This window comes from Nelumbo nucifera, chromosome 8, assembly GCF_055504915.1.
Source record: "Nelumbo nucifera cultivar China Antique chromosome 8, China Antique-T2T, whole genome shotgun sequence".
Lineage (NCBI taxonomy): Eukaryota > Viridiplantae > Streptophyta > Magnoliopsida > Proteales > Nelumbonaceae > Nelumbo > Nelumbo nucifera.
The window spans coordinates 20147002-20161941 of record NC_142656.1 but is presented as its reverse complement, the minus strand read 5'-3'; the positions used below and the strand labels follow the sequence as shown (position 1 = coordinate 20161941).

Here is a 14940-nt window from a genome sequence, read left to right as displayed (position 1 = left end):
ATCTTTAAAAAATAGATATGGGATATGCATGGAAATCAGATGTTTCATCTTTTTTCATGTGTATCGGACCCGTATCGGGGTGTATTGGGGGCATATCGACGAAAAAGATACGGCCAAAAACTAAAAAGAAAAAAAAATAAAGGGGAAAAAAAGTTTTCTTTTCTCCGAAATAAGCCTTCTTTCACCCCAAACGACTCTAAAACTCTAAACTTCATTCCTAGAGTGCTAGATTTGCAAAAGTTTGCAAGAAACAAGTGTAAATCGTTAATTTAAAAAAATGGCAAAAATAGGTAATTTTTTTCAATTTTTTATAATATCTTGTGATTTTTTTTCTTGAATATTTAAATTTATGTTGATCTACATTTCTTACATTCAAAATCACAATTTATTTTGTGTTGTCAGTAGATTTATGGAAATTTTATGAAGATATTTGGGGAAAATATAAATTAACAAAAAATTAAAAAATATAATTTTTTCTCTAAAGACTAAATATGTTTTAGATCTATGGATTTATCTATCATATCCATAGAGAAATTGAAATTTCTTCTTTATTTTTATTTTTTATTTTTTATATTTTTAAAATTAAAAATAAATAATTAGTTATATTTTATCATTTGATCACAACAATTGAATATATTATAATTCTATGGATGATCTATCATATCCATAGAGCAATTGAAATTTCTTCTTTAATAATTATTTTTTTTATTTTTATATTTTTAGAATTAAAATTAATTAATTATTTATTTATTTTTTATCATTTGATCACAATGATTGAATATATTATAATTCTATGGATGATCTATCATATCCACAAAGCAATTGCAATTTCTTCTTTAAAAAATATTATTTGAATATATTATATAATGTTCATTTATTTTTTATAATTTTTGAAAATAAATGATAAATAATAAAAAATAATTATTAATTATATTTTCACATACAAGTTGTGCCAATGCATGTTTTATGGTTGGATAGGAGAGTTGGGTTTTTCCCATCCCATAAAACATTAAAACTTAAGGATTATAATTTATAAATTATAGTTAAGCATAAGATTTTTATTATAATTAACTACAATATATTTCTTCATAAAACCACTAAAATATATTAATTTAATATATACACCTCATTGAGGTCTTATACTTAGTGTTGTTGATGTATTTTTATGATTTGTTAAAGTATTTGTAGTATTTCTAAACGTATCTATGCGTATCTTAGTTTTTATTCAATACACCTCTTAAAATTATCTTTCCGATACACTTGACATTTCCGATATTTTGAACCTTAATTAAGGGGGCAATTTCATGGCCTACTGCTACAAGGTTTCGATAGGATTGTAATTTTTTTATCCAGATTCAATTAAACCAGATCTGGTTAAGGCATTAAGGATGATCCAAACTCAGATCCATTTATAATTGGCCCAAATATGGATGCACCATCAGATACGTGCAAAAAATTATATAATATCTACTAGCAAAGCTTATTAGTTTGAATTCTGTATATTTGCTAGAAAGTCATAGGTTTCATAGAAATCATTTTCTGGTCACGCACTTTGATCAAGATTTACGATTTAAAGTAATTATATTTTCTGATTATATATATATATATATATATATATATATGTATGATAATTTTAAGTTTAGTAGTGTTGAATAGCCAATTTAATTTAAATGCAATGGACAATATTCGCTTCAAATTTCAATATCAATGAATCCAATTTGAAAGTGGTAAATGTGCGTCGAACCATTTGCAGACTTAAGTTTTTGGTGTTCCTTGAGGAAATTAAAGACATCTGTAAACAGCTTAAAGTCTATGGAGAAAGATGATTGCTTTTGCTTGTCTTTTCTTTTCTCTCCCCAAGTTATGTAAAAAATAGGGTAATAAATATATTTTTATCCTCGAGTTTTTAAATTAATTTCATTTGTTAAATAAATATTTTATTGTAAAATATTGATTAAATGTTAGGGATACATTTCCGATTAAATTAGTTCAATGTAGAAAAAATAGTAAAACAAAACAACTGAAATTAAGTGGCAGTTTTAATATTGAACGCGCTCAGACGTCTCAGATGTATGTGAATGTCTTAAATGCCGCTCATATTATTGAAATGGACATTCCTTTTTAAACCTAAATTTTTTCATTCGACTCCTAACCATCAGTGGCGCAGGGACAAGGCTCGAAAGGGAGATGGCGACGGAGAATTCGAAGAAACCATCAGTGGCATTCTCAATCAGCGGTCCTGCTCGATTTCCATCTCTCTCCCTCCCTCTTTCTCGCGTTCTCTCTCTACTGTCTCTGCTCTCAGTCGGCTAGCGGCGGTCTTGTTCCATTTCTCAGCAGCCACGTAATGGAGGCGTAGGCCTACCGCCTACAGCTTGAGCATTTGTTATTGCTAAGATTTGAATGGGCCCAGGCCCCGGATGGGGCCAATGAATTCCTTGTAAATTCTTCAAGTTGGGTATCGAAAGATATAGCTGGCAAGTAATGGAGGCGTATGCCCACAAAAAGGCTTTAAGGTCCAAGACAGGCAGACACCGCATTTGCAATTAGGCCTCCTTCCTCCAATTGAAGTCCTAAACCATTCTCTCTATTTTGATCCTATATTGGTTATAAAATGAGATCAAATCAGCCTCCCATAAGACTGCACCTCACAACGTCCCCCAGCACATTTCCTCCATGTATTAAAAACATTTCCCCATGATAATACTAGAAATAATAATGTCATCATCTGGAAATATTTCCTATACACTGCAGGGATGTACTATGGGACGTTGTAGGGCACAGTCTTGTGGGGGGGCTGATTTGAACTCCTATAAAACCACCCAAGATTAACAAAAGTAAGATTCCACCTTAGATAAATGAATCAATTTCTGGGTGAGGTATAGTTGCTTTAGTTATGGATTTCATGCACCATATGCCCATATCAAGCAAAAAGCTTGATCAGTGATAAGTGTTAAAGTTGAATATTTGAAGTTAATGTTTTTAATGGTAAGTATATCTGTTATGGGACATGAAAATATATCTTATAAAATGTGAATTAATAAAAAGTAAATAGAGCATTTGACGTTTTTAACATGATTAATTAAAATTTTAATTTAATTTATTGATTATTTTATTTTAACCAATGAATTAGCATGGGTTTTGGGGGTATTAATTGAAAAATTAGAGATTATCATGTGAAACTCCAATTTACTTTTTTCTATCATTCTCTTAATTTTACCCTCACTATTTCATACTTGATAGTTGATACCTTCATCATTCTCTTTATTTTACCCTAACTGATTTATTAATTTATTTTTGTGATAGTGGACCAAAGGGAAGTGGTCCACACGTACCATCTTTATCTTTATTTTTGTAATGATAAAACTAACCTTGACCAGTTAATCTATCTTATTAACTAATTTTTATAGGATTAAAATACCCTTGGTTTATTTGTCTCCCCTATTTCATTTTTACTCATCTCACAGTCCTTCAATTTGAGTAAACAATGGGTTTATTTTGAAACTTTGGTTCGAAGAATTGAGTTGAATATTTTGTTTGGTATCACAGATCAGGGTGCACCTGGGGGAGGCCCACTGATCATACAACAGAAATTTTGCAGTTCCATGGGTTTAAACCATCTAGACAACTAGGTCATAAGGAAAAAATTCAATTGAATAAAGGGGCATCATTATAATCTTGCAAATTCCAACAAAAAAAACATATTATAATCCTGGAAACACCATTCATATTTCAAAGAGTCGGGGTGATTTTAGGAAAAAGTCAAAAAAGTGAAGGGGTGTTTCAGATAATAATTCAAAAGTTATTTATTTATTTATTTATTATTATTATTATTATTATTTAACCCAACCCAAAGTTATTTATCGCATGCCTCACTTCTATTTTTGAACAATCTTGAGTTATAATATAATTTCAAACTTTACAAAATTTCATTTTTGATCACCTTGTAATCTTACAACAATGAATATTCCAGCTGAAGTTACAAGTAGAGCAACCATCCAGGGTGATGATAAAAATCAAAGAAGTCCCACAGTTCTGGTAGTAATTCTGGTGCCAATTGTTTCTATGGTTCTTCTACTGAGCTCCTTGCTCTTTTACTGGGGGAGGAGAATACACAAGCAAAGAGGTAAGTTCTGCAAACTATCTACAGAAACAACTAAAATGAACTCAGTATTAGCAGAATGAAGAGTTAAAATCAATATTTTCAATACAGGGATGGCAAAAACAAAGTCATCTATATTGTTTGCAGCTGATGTAACAAACAACCTGAATGGCATAAATAGGGAGAAGAGTGGTCCAGGGCTGCAAGTGTTTTCAGTTTCTCTGTTGTTGCTGCAGCTACAAATGACTTTTCAGATGAAAATAAACTTGGGCAGGGTGGGTTTGGACCTGTTTATAAGGTAATACTAAACCTTTCAAGTATTTTAAACATATCCATGGCTTCATGCATTTACATTATGAGGCAAAAAAATCCATTCTATCATCATAATCATCATCCAAGCCTTAGCCCAGTTATATGGGATCGGCTACATGAATCCTGTTTGGCCATTCCATTCTGTTTAATGCCATATGCATTGTTAAATTATGGGCACTTAGATCAATACTAAAAGTAAATCATTCTGTCAATTTTAAAATTATTTTTGATAGGGTAATTTACAAGGAGGACATGAAATAGCAGTGAAAAGACTATGAAGAACATCTGGCCAAGGATTGGAGGAGTTCAAGAATGAGATCAGTCTTGTTGCTAAGCTCCAGCATGTGAATCTTGTCAGGGTTCTGGGATATTGCATTGAAACAGAAGAGAAGATATTGATCTATGAATACATGCCAAACAAAAGCTTGGACTACTACATATTTGGTTTGCCATCCTCACCATTTTTTCTACTTTACTTGTTTGATGGAATATAGAATACTATCATATGCCCCATGTATCCTTATTAGTGCATTGAAAAGGAGGTGCAGTATAAGTAGCAAAATGGGTGTCTCACCCTCATTACTAGCAATAACAAAAGCCATCATACCCCATGTACACCTTTGAGCAGGGGTTCATTGCTTGGTGCACTGGTAAGTTACCAGTCTGACAAGCGTAACAAAGCGGGTTCAAGTCTAAATTAAAGCAGCCATTTTGTGCAAGAAATGCCAAAGGTCAGGTTTTGCCCTCTCAATGGACCAACATTAAGTCATCATCATCATCAAAGCATTATCCTGTTTTGTCATTCCGTTCTGTTTAATGCCGTATCCCATAATTAAATTATCAGCACTTAAATAATTTCCTACTACTTCTACCCATGTCTCTTTTTCCTCTACCCCAATGGACCAACATTGGGTAATGGCCCTTATATATATACGCCTTTAAGCTTCTCTTTAATTTATTTAATTATATCAGTTTATCTTTGAGGAATAAATCAGTGTTCATATGTTAAACTTTAATGTTACACAGATCAAAGCAAGAAAGTTTTGTTAGATTGGGAAAAGCGTGTCCACATCATTGAAGGGGTTGCTCAAGGGCTCCTTTATCTTCACAAATAATCTAGATTAAGAGTAATTCACAGGGATTTGAAAGCTAGTAATGTCCTATTGGATAGCCAGATGATTCCTAAAATATCAGACTTTGGCATGGCCAGAATGTTTGGGCAAAATGAATCTGAAGCACAAACAAAAAGGATAGTTGGGACATAGTAAGTAAAATATTCTCCATGCTGCAACTAGTTTACCAAATCAATAGCAAAAGAACTATATCAAATCAAACTAACAAGTTAACTCTATGATCCATTTAATGCAGTGGTTATATGTCCCCTGAGTATGCCATGGGGGGGCCTTTTCTCTATGAAGTCTGATTGATGTCTTCAGCTTTGGAGTTCTGCTATTAGAGATCCTAAGTGGAAGGAGAAACACAAGTGTTTGTTTCCCAGAAGATTCTTTGAACCTTCTTGGAGTTGTGAGTAGTGAAGTTAAATCTGACTATCTATTTCTTTTCTTCACATTTTATCTGTATATGTAATCAGCCATGCTACTGTGAGAAACAAATAATAAAACCCATTTAGAGAAGAGATAAGCTTTATGCATGGGCACAGAGTAGCTTGTTTTAATTTCTAACCAACTTAATTTTGCTACTATTTTAGGCATGGAAGCTGTGGAAAGATGATAGAAGAAGGGAATTTGTAGACCCAATATTGGATGATTCATCTTCAAATTGCAAGCTTACAAGGTGCATTCATGTGGGTCTTCTGTGTGTCCAAGAAAAGGCAGTGGACCGATTCAGCTTACAACAGAGCCGACCAACCATGGCAGATGTTGTTGCAATGCTCAGTTAACGATTCAGCTTTGCCCACTCCAAAGAAGCCTTCCTTTTCAATAGACAGACTTGATGCTATGGATGAAGCATCTGCACGTCAAATATGTTCAGTAATTGATGGAACCATCTCAATAACACTGCCCCGGTGAAGGTGTAGTTTCTTGAGCAGTTGTTTATCAACCAACAGAGCCGATTTTTGAAGTGTAAAAATTAAAAATATGAAACTGTACAAGAAAATTGTATTTTCTTTTCAGGGTTTTGATCAATAAATGAAATATATTTATAATTTCTTTAGTATCCATCATTCAATAACCTAATAGCATACCTTCCACACTGCAACTTAGGTTGGAAATGGGTTCCTAGTTCAAGACCTGAGGAATTAGAACTATGGAGGACAAACATGAAGTCCTCCATTATATATATACTACAGAAGAATGTAATCCCAACACAAGTAGGGGAATGAGAAAGGACAATTGAAGGTTGGGATCTGTTGAATTCGTCCCTTCTACTTCATCCCTTGACACATGCCAAATATATAAACACTAAAAGATGGGATGTGATGCCCAAATAGAAATCCTTTTGGTGTTGGGAACATAGGTGAGGTCCATTAATTTATCAATTTCAGAGTTACAAAATTATATCCAATTGGGATTTCTAAGAAAACTTTCTTTATCTCTAGACTACAACCAGTTAGATTAGGAGAGAGAGATGACTGCATCACCTATCCATTTCCATCCTCCATTTCTGTTTCCACTTTCCACCCAGCAATCTGCACCTGGGCCAAATTTTGCTAGGATACTGCCAACTCGCAAACCAAAGAGTACATTCTACGGGCCAAATTTTTTTAGCCCAAAGCCCCAAGCCAAACCCATAGCGGATCCATTCTCAAGTGTATTTCAGGCCAGCTTAGCCCATATATCGTCTAACTGAAGTACGGCCTAAGCTACTATGAATGAGGGTCTCCAACCAAGTTAGTGCTCATTTGGGAGGTCTTTTGGAATGTGGCTTCCAGATGCGAGAAGCACACCACTGCATTCCAGATGCGAGAAACATAACTATAATATGAAGTTATTCACTTATTCTATATCCACAATTCTGTCATTGCAACTCATCTCCGATGCAGAAATCATACCAAACATGCTCTTATTTTACAGCCACTATATTGGGGTTTCAAATGGATGGGTTAGGGTTTAAAAAAAGGGTAAATTGTTGAAATCTCTCTTGAAATTTTTGGTTATTGCTGAAACTTTCCCTGAAATGGTAATGGCAATCATCTCTCCTAAAATTTTTGACAGTTGCAGGCCCCCTTTGGTAGGATATTTTAAAAAGAGGCAAGAAAATGTCTAAAGTACCCATGTAGTTACTTTAAAAAAATGTTTATTTTCCAAATTTTCTCTTTATACAAACCACTACACCAAATCTTTTCAATCTGTTTTTTGAAGCTGATTTATTTTTCAAATCTGCCCTTTATATCAACCACTCAAAGGTAAAGTTGCAACATTAAATTATCTGTATTTATTGTTGATAAAGTTTGTATTATTTTTTTCTGTAGAAATCATGGGTATTTTAGACATTTTTCGTGCCATTTTTAAAAAGATTTACCATATGGGCTTTACTTGCAAATGTATCAGAAAATTCAGGGGAGACATTTTCATGCCTTATTTTACGGTCTCAATAATAACTGCATGGGCTTTACTCGCATATGGGGTCCAGACTCCGGTGGGTTAGTCACTGAGTCTAGGTTGAATGAAGTTGGCGAGTCTATATAGAGTAGGAGTTCTCTCGGCCGGAGAAGAAGAACGTAGTAAAATTGGTGAAGCTCGAGGTAATATTGTGGTGATTGGAGAGCTTGAGTTGGTAATTTATGGGAGAAAATTAATTTACACATCAGAAATGGGGTGTTGTAACTTGTAATAATTAACATGTAAGCTGCAATTAATAATAACTACGTACACGGCATTCTTTGGTCATTTAAGATGTTGTTTTTTTGGCACTTAATCACCTCCTAATATGGTTACTAATTGCACCCAAATGGCATTTAAATTGGATAATTACGAAAACTGTGGCTTATTAAATTATTTGTACATGTACCCCCTTTAATTTGCAAATGCAAAATGACCAAAATAACCCTAAGGAAGTGAACCATTGGGTATTTATTATATATATATATATATATAGGATGTCTAGGTAATTTCGCAATTAGATTTACAAAAATATTTATTTGTAGGATGGATATTACACATTCAAACCAGCTTATTAAGAACATAGGATATCAACTGTTTGCGACCAAGGGAATATGTTTTCAAATTACTTAGTAATAAAGGGGATAAGTACAAGATTTTAAGGCAATATGGCATAAATAAAAATCCATTTGATGTTCATATTTATAATTTATTATACATAGCCCCCTGTTCCATTTTTTTTTTTTTGTGTGTGTGTGTTTTTAATTCTCGAATACAGTCAAATGATCAATAGACCTACTTAATAAACATATGCCTGATTTGATAGTCCTCCCTTTTAATGCACAAATATTAATGCCCTCTGCATGTTTCTTAATTCTCAATAGGATTCCACTTGAATTAACAAAGTTTATGGACATGAGGACAGATCAGTACCACTGTACTAGGTCTTGGTGCATTAAAGAGGAAGTCCTGATCAAAATGGATATTTGCAACTGCATATAAACCTAGGTTGTGTTTGAATAAACCTTAGGATTTGTAGTTTTAAAGCCCAAAAATATGAAGCTCCAATTTTAGGTTGTGTTTGTTTTGGCTTTAGATTATTATGTTTTGAAAAGTAACTTTTACCAAATGATCAAAACACTTTTGTTCATTTTTGTTTCTCATACCCCAATGCCTCAAATCAAGACCTTACCAATGGGCAACTTTTGACTTTGAATTAATAGACTGATTATACAGGCAGAAGTGTATTTATAATTAACACGTAAGAACTTAATTAAGGGTTATGAAAAGGCAATAGTACCCCTGATTGTCCTACAAAATGTTAATGTGTGTTTTCTTTTTTTTCATAATAGTGGATGTATGTCTTTTTCTTTACCTTAATTATGAGGGGCCGGGGGGGGGGGGGGGGGGGGGGGGGGGGGGGGGGGGGGGTGGGGTATCCTAGTTAGCTCAAATTATTGACTATTTAGAAAAGTCTATTTGTCAAATTATATTGTCCCACTGTATTTGCTAAAGTCAGCATAATTTTCTTTAGTTTTTCACTTTTCCTATTTTTGATAAGCAAAATCATCTGCCTAATCACTTTCTCATTAATTATTATCCCAATTCTTGATAAGCAAAAAAATTGTAGTTTCTACAGCATATGCTGAACCCAAGCCTGTGTTAGATTCATGAATCCTTCAGGCTATGTTTGGTTTGACAGAAAATTGAGGGATGCACACTCACACACCTTTCCTGAGCCAAGTAAGAGCCAGGTACACTATCCAACCTGTAAATGCTAATAACCCAGTCCAGTCCAGAAGGTCCATGTCAGACACAAATTTATGCTTGAGGCTCCTTTCATTTGCTGGTATTTAGTAGGGGTAAATTGGTCAATTGAGTAGTTGACCGCGATCGCTGCATTCATTTGCTGGTTTATTGGATCCCATGTAAGTGAAGGTTTTGGAGAATGGGTAACTGAGACCCTCATAGAGGGTGGGTAAGTAACTTACCTACACTAAAATAACGCTCTCTGGGATTGAATTTACCCGGGCATGTTTTACCTTAGAAATACTTGCTCCGATAAACCCATATACCCAGGTAAGTGAAAATGAACAGGGCCTAAATGTCAAATTTCCTTTCGGTTTAGTTTGAAAGGAGTACAAATACAACTATGTAGAGTACAAAACCTTATATTTTATATATATTTGCACTCCTTCCAAATTCAGCCTTACTTGATTTTGGTCAGCAATTTCCTTAATGTGTATAGATAGATTAACTACAAAGAAAAGATGTTTAGGCTAGAATTGCTTTGTGCAACCACGGCCGTGCCCATCAGGCCATCACTGACCCCAAAAAATCAACGTCAAACCCATTGCCCAGGCCCACTTAAAACCAGTGGGACTCATTCCTGGAATGGGCCAGTCCATAAATAGCGGGTCACAGACTAATTCAATCTCCCCTATTAGACCTTGCATTTACTTTACAGCAAACAACTTTTCTATGTGGCGTTGATAATGAGTTACGTGTTGCCACCCAAACCTCAACGCAAGATCAGTAGAGCAGGAGTCTAATATGTATGCTGGTACAGTTGAAATATGAAGATAACATTTTGAATTACTCACAAAATGGATTAATTGCTCTTTTGCTGTTGGTAGTTTTAGACCTTGAATCCAATTAATATAACCTATTGCATCTCTAAACATGAATATGTTTCGGATTACTTACACAGGAAGAAGTAATAAGCAGCAGCATTTATTTGTCCACGAAATAGGCAGAAAACTTTTCTGGATGAAATGTTTCAGCTATTATTTCCACCCATTTTGTAGAAAAGCTTTGTTATTGACCCCTTTTTATTTGATTCAATGTAAATGGTAAAGAAAACAAAGTTTTAATCATAAGATAGAAAGATATAGCTCAAATATTTCAGAAATATTTTCCATCAATTTTACATTGAAAGAGTCTCAGTTTGGGAACAGTACAACTATATAAGACTTAAAAAATACCATATACAAGGTTTTGCACTGAACATATTTATATTTGCACTCTTCCAAAACCGAGCCAAAAGGATCCTTAAGAAATTACTACATTCAGTACTATCTTAATTATTTGTATTTAATTGGTTCTCTTCTAAGTATGTATCACAATTTGCCTTCAAAAATAAATAACAAATTGATTGTTATCTTTTATAAGGTTTTCTCATCTTCTCTTCAAATTCTGAGTTCCACCTTTCTATATACCTTTTGTAATGGATAACCGTGTTTAGTATATAAATTTGATTAAAGAAAAAACGAAAAGCAAAAGATTGAGGCCTTCCATGAGCCTTGCATATTCAGGACTTAACTAGTAATCTGTAGAGATGATCCTTAACTTAAACCCACCAGGTTTATCAAAAGGGAGTGGTAAATGGGCCTATCTACAAACAACCTCACGTCCGTCCATTGGGTTATTCAATGGGTCTGAGATTCATCACCCATGCAATGCAATGGACGTTACATGGTTGAGGATACAGTGAGAAATGCATGCTACGTATACATTCCTTTCATTACTATCCAATCAATTGCATAGAGGTGATGTTTGGTATGGTTTCCTTTTATTTGAAAAGCATTCAAAAACCGAGAAAGAAAATGATTGATAAATATTTTTTTATTGTTGTGTGATAGTTAGTTAGGTGCCATTAGGCGCCACACAAACAAAACAGTAAATAAACACCAAATAGGAAAATTTTAGAATGAAGCTTTTCCAATGGTTGGCTTACACAAAAACTAAAGGCCCATTTGGCATGTCTTTTTGCACGGTCTTTCAGCTGTTTACAAGTTAGGAAGACCGATTTTCGGTCTATTCCCATTTGACTCGCAAAAGATCTAGCCACTAAAAGATGAAATGCCAAAACGACGTGAAAAGCCCATTTTGGGCTGATTTCAGGAAGCTCTAAATGAAGCTTCTCGCATCTTTTGTGTTTTATTCTCACGCAAAAAGACATGCATCTGCCAAATGTGCTTCGGGCTGCTCAGATTTTCATGCAAAAGTTCAATTTGTCTTTTACATGTCAGAACTACTAGAAGATCTTTCCAAAAAGACACACCAAACAAGCCCTAAAACAAATGTTTATTTGTTAAACGGGCGTACCAAATAGAAATTTGGCACAAACAACCACATGAGGATGAATTAGCACAGTTACCAAACACCATCTAAGTTTGTACTTCCAGAGACAAATGATGTCCAATACATGCACCATGCAATCATGCATTGTGTTCAATTCTCAAAAATAAGAAAACCGATTGATCAAAATGATGTTTACAGTAATCCATTTTCCAAAATTAACAGAAAGCCCATTGTTTAGATGGGTCCTACAAATTGAATGCTTCGGATTGCTTAACCTCTTCAATGATTTTATAACGCTGCAGTGATATCTACAGCATGATAGTACATGGGTTACCTGATCAATGCAGCTGATACAGTGATATCTTCAACTTTTCTATTGATACACGCTGAAAATCAGTATGCTTCACACAGAGGTTGATGATATATAAAGCCATAGCTCTAAGCAAATAACCAAACAAGAGCTCCCAACCTACTTTAATGGCCTTTGTTTCACAGAACCATATCGTTCTCTTCTTTTGTCTCCTCCTATTTAGGCTTTCTGCAGCAGATCAAGATGCTGTTAAAGCTGGATACTGGTACCGTGGAAGTGGCTCGGTGTCCGACATCGATTCATCTCTCTTCACCCACCTCTTCTGTGCTTTTGCCGGCCTCAACCCTGACACAAATGAGGTCACCATCTCCGACGATAATGAAGATGCCTTCTCCACCTTCACCAGAACACTCCAATGCAGCAACCCATCTATCACAACCCTTCTATCCATCGGCGGTGGAGAGACGGACCCTCATTCCTTCGTCTCAATGGCGAAGAACCCCTCCTCAAGGGAGATCTTCATCAACTCATCGATAAACATTGCCAGATTCTACGGTTTCCATGGCCTTGATCTGGCCTGGGAATCTCCCACAACTGCAGACGAGATGAGTTATTTTGGTCTACTTCTAGACGAGTGGAGAACGGCAGTGGATGCCGAGTCAAATGAGTCTGGCGAGTCACCACTTATTCTAACAGCAGCTGTTCATTACTCGCCGGATATTGGCTCGGTGACTTTCCCAGTCGACTCAATTCGGAGGAGCTTGGACTGGATCAACGTCGTAGCCTTTGACTACTACACACCATCTTGGGCACCCTTCACTGGTGCGCATGCCCTCCTCTACGACCTTCCCAACCGAGTCAGCACGAGTTCTGGCATTCGTGCTTGGATCGACTCTGGGTTGGCTCCTGATACGCTAGTTCTGGGTCTGCCTTACTATGGCTACGCATGGAAGCTGAAGAAAAGTGGAAACCACGGTGTGGGTGCACGAGCAAATGGGCCGGCGGTGACTAAAGACGGTGAAATGACTTACAGAAAGATCAAAGAGTTCATCAAGAAGAAAAGAGCCAAGTCGATATACAACTCGACGATCGTAGCGAACTACTGCTACTCTGGAACAACATGGATCGGTTATGATGATGTGCAGGCAATTAAAACTAAGGTTTTTTACGCCAAGGATCAAGGACTGCTCGGTTACTTCGTGTGGCACGTCGGAGGCGATAAGAATTGGGTGCTTTCTCAAAAAGGTACGTAACGATCAGTACTGGACGACTGATCTTCATCTTCGTATCCATTAATTTTACCAAAACCCAGTGAGTTGAATGAATTATGCATCATTACCCATTTGCTGAGCGAGTCGTTGTGACTCGTCCTCTTCTTTGTTTTGTGTCTTGATTTTTGCTCAGAATGGATTTCCTTCTGCAATCACTGAATAATATCAATCTTGTTTTCCAGCTTCATCAACGTGGGATAGCCTTGAATAGTTGACGAAAGTTGAAGGCAAGAGGAGTAAGGAAAGTAGAAGTTTTTTTTTTTTTCTTTTATTTTGCTGCAATGTTGGAGTTTTATGTGAGCAAAAGTTATGTCTGGACATTAGAAATTGATAAAAGATTTCAACTGCTATGAATTAGTAGCTTCACGAGCATGTGTTAGAAACAGAACCCATTGTTTCCTAAATGGGTCAATCATCAAGCATGGATGGACCAAGCTCTTTTTTTTTTTTTTTTGTATTTTTTTATGGCAAATGAGGCTCCTATGCTGCCTCAATTCAAATTAAGGCTGCTCATTACGATCATGGAATAAAGTGTCTAGTTTAGTTAATCTCGAATCACCATCGGATCGTGAGACCCACTAAATATCCAAATTCAAATCATATCCACGTTCATCATTATTGCTCCAAATACTAGCAGTACTTCCAGATCAAGTAAGGAGGCATTAACATTCCCCCTTCAGAGATCATTAAGAGAGACACAGAACGTTAATAAGTGTAAATGGACGACCGGCGCCTTCATTTAAAAAGGAGGTACCAAGCATAAGTGTTAGGAGAGGTTGATGAATAAGTATTAATTTATTCTCTAGGATGCCCTGTGTGACTTGATGAATAAGTTCATCCATTCATTTGGATGAAATCTAATTAATTATAATGGGGTGATGAGGATTGAACACTATACCACTTGATTAAATAGCCTTTGTTGATATGGTATTACCAAGTGGTCTAGTGTTCAATCTTAGTTGCCTTTATTATAATTAATTAAAATTTCAATATACATGGTATGGTTGGGCCTGTGTTTTGTCCATGCTGAAACCCAATAGTCTTTCATATGTGAGAGGGTTGTTAGAAAACAGACACCTATTCAGAAACCTCTAAGTTCATGGTGCAAATATCAGTGACAGTGCATATCATATGATATAGCACAACATTGCACAGTGAACAAAGGAGCATATTGGACTTAGTGGGTTAGATCGTCCATATGAATGTCTTTGAAGAAATACAACAATACAAATCAATAAATCAACTATATATTAGTGTTGTGAGTTAAGGCTTTTAGAAGCAACATCTGGCTCGCATAGT

General features: G+C 35.4%; 1 protein-coding gene across 1 annotated transcript; it reads left to right on the top strand.

The window, feature by feature from the left end:
* The first annotated feature begins 12528 nt into the window (after nt 1–12528).
* Nucleotides 12529–14016, top strand: LOC104610685 (class V chitinase-like). The gene is made up of 2 exons (XM_010277420.2): nt 12529–13615; nt 13824–14016. Exons 1-2 carry the CDS (start codon nt 12538–12540, stop codon nt 13850–13852), a joined length of 1107 nt encoding a protein of 368 aa, XP_010275722.1. The 5' UTR covers nt 12529–12537; the 3' UTR covers nt 13853–14016.
* The last annotated feature ends 924 nt before the right edge of the window (nt 14017–14940 follow it).